This window comes from Hordeum vulgare, chromosome 2H (genome assembly GCF_904849725.1).
Source record: "Hordeum vulgare subsp. vulgare chromosome 2H, MorexV3_pseudomolecules_assembly, whole genome shotgun sequence".
Lineage (NCBI taxonomy): Eukaryota > Viridiplantae > Streptophyta > Magnoliopsida > Poales > Poaceae > Hordeum > Hordeum vulgare.
In genome coordinates, this window is record NC_058519.1 from 375,768,298 (window position 1) to 375,779,329 (window position 11,032).

The following is an 11,032-nucleotide window of genomic DNA, read 5'->3' on the forward strand; positions in this document are numbered from 1 at the left end:
TATCAAGGGCAAACCTATACCTTGCACCTCGTCCTCTTGAGCTAGATGATGATGATCTTGGCTTCCTCAAGATGGACCACCTTTCTTGATTGCGTTGGCTTGATGAAGACTAGTTGATTGCTCCCCCATACTCACTATGGGTGAGCCACTCTTCAACATATCTTCACAAGTCCATTGCCACCACAATGGACGGCAAGCTTCAAGCATGATATCTTCGTGCTGATCCACTTGAACTTGCACATCGCAATCTTGATGACGATCACCACTTGACGTCATCCTTCATGGGTTGTATGAGATCTTCCTTTTGACGCAAGCCCATGGAAACACACCATACCATGGGATCACTTGATCCCCCTCGGTATGTATGCTTTGTGTGTTGATCATCTTGATTTACTCTTTGTCTGAGATCTTGATCAACCATGTGTCTCTATGACCATTCTTTGGATAATACCTTGAATACCATCTTGGTCATCATATAAACTCCTTGAACCCAACAGATGGACTTCAAGAAGTGCCTATGGACAAATCCTATAAATGTAACTTAAGGCAACCATTAGTCCATAGGAATTGTCATCAATTGCCAAAACCACATATGGAGATATATGCTCCAACATCGGCTTTTTTTGCATCGGAGAGATCGGCTGTTTAACCGTGCTATACCTAGATAATGTTGCGTAGTTGTTATTTTTAAGTATTTTTGAAAGTAATAGTTACAATATATTTATGTGATCATGAATTTTATCAAAAACACATGTGTATGAATCACATTTAAATGATCAGAAAAAGTCGACTAAAAGATAAATAAAATTCAAAATACACTTAATAATTTTTATAGACTAAGATACGTGCGTTGCACGTGCACGCTTACTAGTGAAATTTAGCGCTTCATATTACTTCGTAAATCATCCATTACAACCACAACAAAATCAACCATGAAATTTAGGGCAGGTTTCTCACTTAAGAACTACTACAACTTCCTAGACCAATAGCTTTATTATCTGCTAACTTGTAAACTACAACAACTAAGATACATAATCAGCTAAATTAATCATTTCTTCATAATTAAGATGAAAGAGAGCACACAAAGCACCATGACACTTGCGAGCACCATTTTCATCACCATTAGGATTTCTCTACCTAGTCCAAGCAACATAAGAGCTTGTTGCTTGGTGGCAAAGTTCTTCTTAGTAGGGTTGCCAAAATTGACTCTTCCAGCAATGCCCCTTCTTCATGCATTTGCTTCATTCCTCTTCATCTCAAGCTCTTCCCTTCTATCCCGAGCTGCACCAAATGCATTAACCAACAAGAACCCTAGTTTCAATCAGATACTGCATATATTCTAGCTCCCAGTGCCAGAAATCACACATCACCTGCATTTTCAGATCAAACAAACCATATTTAGTTTAACTTTCAAAATTTAGTTTAACTCTCGAAATTCAGTTAACTATCAAAATTCAGCAAACATGTGAAAATTTAGTAAACAATCAAGAACAGGGGAGCGAAAAGAGGAGGCTCACACTGTGTTTCTTGCACTTGTAGAACACCCAACCATCATAGTCATCAGTGGCCGAGCGGTAGAATGTCATGGGGTCGCCACAGTCGGGGCAATCGACCAATGGGACAGCGATCGCGTGGCCACACAGTCCAGAGCGGACGGAGCTTGAAGATGACATGATGAACGACGACGACGACCCACTCCCACTTCGAGCGGCGGCAGCAAAGGACGGGGGATGGATGTGACGGCGACCGGTAGCGGCAGTGGATGCGACGGTAGCCGGTAGCGGTAGTGGATGCGACGACAGCGGCGGCGGCGACAGGTATGATGGCGGCGTTGAGCGAGATGGGTAGAGGAGAAACGACCAGGTGGTGTTGTGTGGTGCTGCCAGTTCGACGAGGTGGGGTGGTGTGTGTAAATCCCTGATAGTTTTACAGAAAACCCTTGGCTTATTAGCGTATAGCGGTCGCACGAGATACTTAGCTGATTTGGCGGTCAGAGAACACGTGGCGAGGCGAGTTAAACGCCAACTAAGCACATACGAACACAAAACCGTATGTGAACCCCCATGACAACTATGACGATTGTATTTTGGGTATTTACAACTATGATGATTAAAATAACCATCAAGGCAAGTATGAGGACCTCTAGTGAATTTTTCTCTATGTACAAGAACAACTCGCGCATCTTTGTCACATCTACTGCCTTGGTGTCTTTATACAACTACAAATAGACACTTCCCCGCGTCTTCATGCACGCAATGCAATGCAATGCAATGCAATGTTATGCTCCAGCCTAGCAAAGCTTTCCTCATATCTATCTGTCTCACCTATTGCTTTACAACCATCAATCAGCTTTGTCTTTTCCGCATCATATGCTCCCTTATTTTATCTCCTGTGAAAAAACGGAACATGGCCCGCTCTAACATGAAATATGGGCATTGGGCTGAATATTTTCCGTACTCCTTATATGAGCGTACATGGGCCCAAGGGAGACCAAATCGATATTGAGCGGTTGGGAGGCCCAAGACGTACTGATGTGACATACGGCCCAATCGAAGTAACGCCCTATCCGGCGGCACCTATCCCCATCGCATAAAAAGCTGGGAGGTGAGGCGAACCAAGAACCCTAGCCTCCGGATCCATCCATCCGCCCCTCGCTGCCGCTGCATCTCGTCTCCACCACCCCACTTGCCCCAGGTGAGCAGCACCCCCCTTGCTAATCCAGATCCGCCGGAAAATCCAGCCGATTTCGAGTCTGCCCTTCTCACCGTCCCGTTTTCGTTGACTTCCTCCTCGTTGTTTCTTCGTTGTTCCAGGACCCAGGAGGATCGTAGGAGATGTCGGACACCGATGAGCACCACTTCGAGTCCAAGGCCGACTCCGGCGCCTCCAAGACCTTCCCGCAGCAGGCCGGCGCCATCCGCAAGGGTGGACACATCGTCATCAAGGCCCGCCCCTGCAAGGTCTGTGCCTTTTCCGATCTACTATTCTTATCTTACGGTAGGAAAGCTCTTATGTCTGGTTGGTTGATGGATGCGTCTGGGAATCTGCTGCAGTTATTTGTGCTGTTTGATTTGTTCGTACTAGTCGGATGCAGATTTGCTAGTTGTTAGATCTACAAGTCCAAGTACCAGACACTTTGATGTAGATGTGGATGGATATACACGGGTTCACGATATTTGTTGGCGCTAATTTTACCTTGTTTTCCTATATCTTCGGCTATGGCTTACGATCTTTTCATTAGCTCCCACTGTATCCTCACTCGTGAATTAATTTTAGGATTCCTGTTTCGGTAAATCTTAACTCTGCTAGATTTGGCAAGGTGCTAATTAAAGGATATCTCCGGTTTACAGGGAATTTACGAACTGTTTATAATTAGTAATTGTCGTAGTTATAGTTTTCATAGTTTGCTGGTGCATGCTTTTTATTTAGTTTTGAGACTTGTATAATTTAAGTACGGAGTAGCACTATTCCTGGTCATGTAGCTACTCCCTCTCAATAGATGTTGCTCTTTTTAGTTTAGAGCCGTGCTGATATTGTTTCACTTGATTATGCAAGTGTTTGCTGCTGGGTTATTGTTGCTTTGTTTTGCTATATGTGCATATGCTTGTCCAATTGCTACTCCAAGCTTAATAATTCCTGCCTGTCTTCCACCAGAAAAATTCTTTGTGGTCCAGCATGTTCTGAAGAATCGTTTTGGTTTTATCTTTGTGCTAGGTCGTTGAGGTCTCCACCTCCAAGACTGGGAAGCATGGCCACGCAAAGTGCCACTTTGTTGCCATTGACATCTTTAATGGAAAGAAGCTTGAGGATATTGTTCCTTCATCCCACAACTGTGACGTGAGCTACACATGGACGCTTCATTTTGTTGGTTTCTTGTTATTCGTTCAGCAGGGCTTATTTAGCATTCTCGGTTGCCGTATTTGTTCAGGTTCCCCATGTTGACCGCCAAGATTATCAGCTGATTGACATAACTGATGATGGATATGTATGTTTCATTTTCAATCTGTCTTCCTTTTCCATTTATGTGCGAAGCATCCCCTGTTTCTAACTTAGTGTTGGCTTTTTACAGGTCAGCCTGCTGACTGAGAGTGGCAACACTAAGGATGACCTGAAGCTTCCCACTGATGATGTTCTGCTTGGCCAGGTCTGTGCTCTAGCTGTTAAAACCTGTTATGCGGCTTATCAGATCTCCCCGTTGCACTCTCTTGATGTTTCTTTGCTCTGTGAAATGCAGATCAAGACTGGATTTGCTGATGGCAAGGACCTGATCCTGTCTGTGATGTCTGCCATGGGTGAAGAACAGATCTGCGCTGTGAAGGAAATCGGTGGTGGCAAGTAAGCAGCGGTGCATGGTTGCCTAGCTGTGATACTTGGTATCTAGTGCTTCTGGGTGTTTGAGATACACATACATAGGCATCAAGATATCTGTTGGGTGAAACAAGTTTGATCCAGATTTGTGTGTTTTTTACACCGAATGCTCGAGGTGCTGCTAGTACTTTGTTATCTATCTATCTATCTCTATTATAATACCCTTTGGAATTGGAACTGAGTGGTGGCTGGAACTTAGTTTCCGGTTTGCTCATCCGCCCTATCTCTATGAATGAATTGGTTTGGGTTAATTGTGGTTTGACTCTTCTGCATTTCCTGGTTTATCGTTTGCTGGAGAACAGTATTTTAGAAATTTGTCATCGTTTGGACTGTCATTTGCTCATCCCTATCTCTGAATGATTTCTCTGGACCTATCCCTATCTCCAGCGTTACTTTTGACCTATTGGATGCGCACTCGTGGAGCAGCTAGTTGTAAAGTATAAACTGATGCTGTCTCTGGACCTTGATCTGAGTCTCCAATCCCTAGTTTTCATGCGAAGCAACTTCAACAGATATCCTATCCTGGGAAATTGCTTATGGTGCGGTAGATGAATAAAAAACTCCTATCCCATTTAGACTGGAAATTTTATCTCCCCCAATAATTTCCAAGTTGCACCTGCACGTGGCTACTCAGTCACACCCGTCGAATGAATGTCGAGGGAATTGTTCTAGCGCACTGGACAAGCTGTGGAACACAATGTGCATACTTCATGCAGAAAAAAAGAAAAGGAAAACGCTTCTACCCGTCGCCGGCCGCATCGTTCGGCCAGCAGCGCGCTTCGCTGGGCAACTTTTATTCCATTTAAATTTGAAATTTGCTGCAATTAGTCTTTAAATTTGCTACAAACGTTTTCTATTTGTTACATCTATTCATTAAAAAAGTTGCATCCACGTTTGGTTGCAACTTGACTCCACCGTTTTTTTGCTACAACCGGTGTTTCTGATTTTTGGTACAACCATGTTAATTTTTGCTACAACTGATATTACTTTTTGCTGCAATCGTTCACTAAAAGTTACATACACGTTCGTCAGAGTTGCAACCCGAGTTTATTGGATTGTTTTGCTACAATCTTTTTTTGTTTGGTATCACGCATCATCAGCTTCGTTTTTTTGGTACGACCACGTTAATATTTCTTTTTGCTGCAATTATAATTTTTGTTGCAACCGTGGACGAAAATTACTGCATCATGAATGAAATTTATTGCATCGAAAGAATTTTGCTACATGAAGATCTAACGATGCGGCCTGCATGAAGCTAGCGGATCGGGCGGTCCACGCGCGGTGGGCCGAACGATTCCGTCGACACATAGCACTGCCCTAAAAAAGTTGCAACTAGTCAACTTGGCCGTAGTGCTCAAAGAAGTTTGCGGGGTTGGTGCGCATGCTTGCATGTATAATTGTCTAAGAGCAAGTCTAGTAGAACCCTTAAAAATAACCGTATTTTTACAGTTTTCGTCGAAAAAACGGTGTAGACTAGAATCCTTAAACCCTTAAACCCGTAAAAAATTTTAAAGGTCCAACCCGCAAACGCCATCGCAGCCTGTAGAAGTGAGGGTTGGGAGGAGAAACTCCTCCCAACCCGCACTCCACTTCCTCTCCAGCGCGGGAGGGATTTTCATCCCGCTTCCGTCTCCAGCCGCCGCCTCCTCGCGCCCGCCTCGCCGCCATGGAGGCCCCCGCCGCCGCCGCGCCCGCCGCCGCGCACGCGCTCACCCCGGCCGCCCCTGCGCCCGGCCCCGCGCCCGCCGCCGCGCCGCCCCGTCCGCAGCGCCGCCCCGCCCCCGCCGCCCCTCTGCAGCGTCGCCCCGCCGCAGCCCCGGCCGCCCTCCGTAGCGCCGCCCCGTCCCCGCCGGCTCTCCGCAGCGCCGCCGCCCCGGCCGGCCCTCCGCAGCCCCGGCCTCCCCTCCGCCGCCGCCGGCCAGCCCTCCGCAGCCCCGGCCTCCCCTCCGCTGTCGCCGGCCGGCCTTCCGCAGTAAGCTGTTGTTACGATTGTTGAGAGAGTACTGTAGTATTTCTTCTTATATTACTTTATTCCATTAGTCATTTCAGTCCATGTTTGATCACAAGAAGGTTGGGAATACAGAGGGGTCGATGCGTATTGAGATCACAAGAAGGTTCAGAAGTTATGTTAAATTCCAGTCATTGTTCAGAGATTGTTGTGTTCCTTTTTCTGTGAGCATGCGACATTGTTCATTCTATCAGTATTTGGTGTTAAGTTATATCTGTCTTATTCTATCATGTTCATTCTCTTTCGAATCCTAATTTTGATTTGTGTTTTTTGCTTTTGATTTGTGTGGATCTAGCGGTTTGTAGTGATGGATCATGTCTCTTGTTCTTAGGGAGTGCTGTAGAAATTTTCTGCACTAGTATTGCTCTGTCATGGATTTGTGTTGGTGCTCTGTCATGAATAGACGCTGCAGGCGCCGGTTCAGTATTCAGTTTTGTAGGTGCATTAGTGGTGGGATTTGGGGTTGGGATCTGGACTCTGATTGATCTCTGAATTTATGAATGTATTCTCTTGTTGATCTCTGAATTTATGAATGTATAATAGACCTATAATGTGGAAGAGAAGCTTAGTTTTTCTGTCTCTAGAGTTCCATATTTTTGGAGTCCTACAGGCAACAACCAAAGTATCTATTGAATTTTATCTGAAGAACATTCTGTAATCATATATCTAATGAAGCTTGGACTAGATAATAGTATACTGAGTTTGCAAGATAAAATAAGGCTGATATGCTTGGCATGAATAGAACTGATGTGAAGTAGAATGGTATACATCTTCATTTCTGAATATGTTTCCTATCAGAGTTTTAAGGGTTGGGGTTGGGGCAAAGACTAGAACCCTCAAACCTACCCTTATAACTGAATATTCCGTTATAAGGGTTGGGTTTGAGGGTTCTAGTCTTTGCCTGTGTTTTTCAACCCTTAAAAGTGTCAAAAATGGCCAATTCTCAACCCTTAAAACTGGTTTTAGATTTAAGGGTTTGAGGGTTCTACTAGAGATGCTCTAACTGAGTCCGGTGATGATTGAACTGGACTGAAATTTCAGAGGGAAACACTAATAAAACAAACATTTGATGAAAACCATTGATGAAAAGCATTTACCAGACTAGTCAGATGCCATCAATTCAAATTTCACACATCCCATCCTGTTTCAATAGCCACATTCTCCCGTAATCCCTCCGGCACTGATGTCACCTACCCCGTTGCTCCTTTGATCTGTTGGAGCATCTATCTCTGAAACTTACTACTCCCTCCGTTCCTAAATATAAGTCTTTTAAACGATTTTACTAGAAGTCTACATACGAAGCAAAATGATTGAATCTATACTTTAAAATATGTCTATATACATCCGTATGTAGTCCACTAGTGAAACCTCTAGAAAGACTTATATTTAGGAACGGAGGGAGTATTTCAGTAGTTTTTAGTTTGACCGTTCACTAAATTTGCTTGCCTTACCGAGGCTCGGAAAGCTGTGACACTTAGTAGCGCAAACTATCAACTTCCACCTTGTGTCTCCTCTCATCGTTCGTTTTTCAGATCGACCTTGTCAGCATCTGTAACAAGTGGCATCAGAGCCTCACTGGTGTTCGATCCATCCTGAACGTCGACGGTGTTTGATCCGTGAGAGAGATGGGTGAAAGCAATTACGAGAAGACGAAGAAGGAGCAGGGGAACAACAGGCCACCACGGAGGTCGCGGCGCTGGAGGAAACCCTGGCCCGTCTCTCCATGGAGTAGGGATTGGGGGTGTCCATCGTTGAGCACGTCGTACACGACGACGGCAGTGGCGGTCCGCCGATGATGCTCAGGCGCACGAACTACGCCGACTCGGCTATGTTCACAAGCTGCAGCTGCAGGACGATGAATTCTGGCGCGTGGTCGAAAACGGCCAGGGGACGGATCGTGGCGACCGGCACGCCATGATCGGCCTGCTAAGGGGTGTGCCGCTGAAGCTAATGCGAATCCTGGGCGGCAAAGCCACGACGAAACCGGCCTGGGACACCTTGAAGACCACGCGGGTCGGCGTCGAGCGCGTGCGGGAGGCCAAGGCACAAACCGATGCTCGGAGTATGAAGGGTTGCGGTACAAGGATGCCGAGGGCATAGAGTCGTACGTCATGCGGCTTAGGACAATCATCAACGAGCTCGAGGCCCTCGACGATCCGGTGGGCGAACACAAGGCGGTCTTCAAGGTCATGCGTACGGCGCCGCGACCGTATCGGAAGATGGCCATGGTGATCGAGTCACTCGTGGTCACCAAACAACTCTCTCCTGAGGAGCTCTGCGGCTGCCTGTTTGTTACCGAGGAGCGCGAGCGCGAGGAACCACCCGTGCGTGGGGCGTAAGTGATGCTCACCGTCGATGAGTGGCTGGCCCGTCAAAAACAGTTAGACCAAGGCGCCGGCTCATCATGCAATGGAGACTGATGAGGGAGCGACAACGGAAAACCGAAGAACTTCCATGACAACGGTGAGCGCGGCCTGGGCGGTGGCCGCGAGAATGGGAGCGCGAAGGCTCCTAAACACAAAGGGGTTTGTCTGTACTGCGACATTCCAGGGCACTCGGCCAAAGAGTGCAGGAAGAAAGCAAGGGAGCGCGAGCAACAACAACACGAGCAGCAGTCGAACCTTGCACAGGTTGACATCGAGCAACTCGGGTTACTGCTTGCTGTGTTCCACAGGATGGTGTGGATGCAGTGACCGTCGAGCATGAACCGGCGATGCAACAAGTGTATCTGAACGACGCCCGAGTCGTTCCGGTGCCAATGGACGACGCCAGATGGTACCTTGACACGGGGGCCAAAAATCACATGACGGGGCGTCGCGGTCTCCTCTCCGAGCTTGATGAAACCGTGCGGGGAACATTGTGCTTCGGCGACGCTTCCTGATGCAAATCCTTGGACGTGGAGTCGTGGTGTTCTCTTGCCGAGGGGGCGAGCATCGCGCACTCGCATACTTGTACTACATCCCGCAACTTCACACACATGGTGAGTCTAGGCCAGCTGGATGAGAATGGATGCAAGTCCGTGATTCAGAATGGGGAGCTCTGTCTTTACGAGAGACAGAAGTTGCTCCTCGCACGGGTGCATCGGACGAGAAACCGGCTATATGCCGTGGCTCTGAACTTGGCAGCCCCAGTGTGTCTACTCTGCGACGCGATGGACGAGGGCTCGAGGTGGTATGCCAGGTTCGGGCATGTGCACTTCCGCGCGCTGGCGACCTTGATGCGAAAGGCATGGCGTGCGGGATGCCGACGATCTCCCACACCGAGCAATTCTGTGAGGGGTGCACCGTGGGAAAAATGCATCATACGCCTGTTGGGGAACGTCGCATGGGAAACAAAATTTTTCCTACGCGCACGAAAACCTATCATGGTGATGTCCATCTACGAGAGGGGATTTCTGATCTACGTACCTTTGTAGATCGCACAACAGAAGCGTTAGTGAATGCGGTTGATGTAGTGGAATGTCCTCACGTCCCTCGATCTGTCCCGCGAACCGTCCCACGAACCGTCCCGCGATCCGACCCACGATCTAGTGCCGAACGGACGACACCTCCGCGTTCAGCACACGTACAGCTCGACGATGATCTCGTCCTTCTTGATCCAACAAGAGAGGCGGAGAGGTAGATGAGTTCCCCGGCAGCGTGACGGCGCTCTAGAGGTTGGTGGTGATCTAATCTCAGCAGGGCTCCGCCCGAGCTCCGCAGAAACGCGATCTGGAGGAAAAACCATGGAGGTATGTGGTCGGGCTGCCGTGGAAAAGTTGTCTCAAATCAGCCCTAAAACCTCCGTATATTAGGTGGGAGGGGAGGAGCCTTGCCTTGGGGCTCAAGAGGCCCCAAGGGGTTCGACCGATGGGGGGGGGGGAGGAGGATTCCTCCTCCAATCCTAGTCCAATTAGGATTGGAAGGTGGAGTCCTTCCCTTCCTTCCCACTTCCCCTTTTTTCTTTTCTTTTGTCTTTGATTTTCTTACCTACTGCGCAGGGGTCTCTCTGGGCTTGCTCACCAGCCCACTAAGGGCTGGTGCGGCACCCCTAAGGCCTATGGGCTTCCCCAGGGTGGGCTGCCCCCTTCGGTGAACTCCCGGAACCAATTCGTCATTCCGGGTACATTCCCGGTAACTCCGAAAACCTTCCGGTAATCAAATGAGGTCATCCTATATATCAATCTTCGTTTCCGGACCATTCCGGAAACCCTCGTGATGTCCGTGATCTCATCCGGGTCTCCGAACAACATTTGGTAACCAACCATATAACTCAAATACGCAAAAACAACGTCGAACCTTAAGTGTGCAGACCCTGCGGGTTCGAGAACTATGTAGACATGACCCGAGGGACTCCTCGGTCAATATCCAACAGCGGGACCTGGATGCCCATATTGGATCCTACATATTCTACGAAGATCTTATCGTTTGAACCTCAGTGCCAAGGATTCATATAATCCCGTATGTCATTCCCTTTGTCCTTCGGTATGTTACTTGCCCGAGATTCGATCGTCAGTATCCGCATACCTATTTCAATCTCGTTTACCGGAAAGTATCTTTACTCGTTCCGTAATACAAGATCCCGCAACTTACACTAAGTCACATTGCTTGCAAGGCTTGTGTGTGATGTTGTATTACCGAGTGGGCCCCGAGATACCTCTCCGTCACACGGAGTGAC

The 11,032-nt window shown here is 47.7% G+C and overlaps 1 protein-coding gene across 1 annotated transcript; it reads left to right on the forward strand.

Moving 5' to 3' along the window:
- The first annotated feature begins 2,582 nt into the window (after window positions 1–2,582).
- LOC123426333 (eukaryotic translation initiation factor 5A-1-like) lies at window positions 2,583–4,619 on the forward strand. Its single transcript, XM_045110142.1, has 6 exons — window positions 2,583–2,694; window positions 2,814–2,960; window positions 3,715–3,837; window positions 3,929–3,985; window positions 4,070–4,144; window positions 4,235–4,619. The coding sequence occupies exons 2-6, from the start codon at window positions 2,835–2,837 to the stop codon at window positions 4,337–4,339; spliced, it is 486 nt and encodes a 161-aa protein (XP_044966077.1). The 5' UTR covers window positions 2,583–2,694; window positions 2,814–2,834; the 3' UTR covers window positions 4,340–4,619.
- The last annotated feature ends 6,413 nt before the right edge of the window (window positions 4,620–11,032 follow it).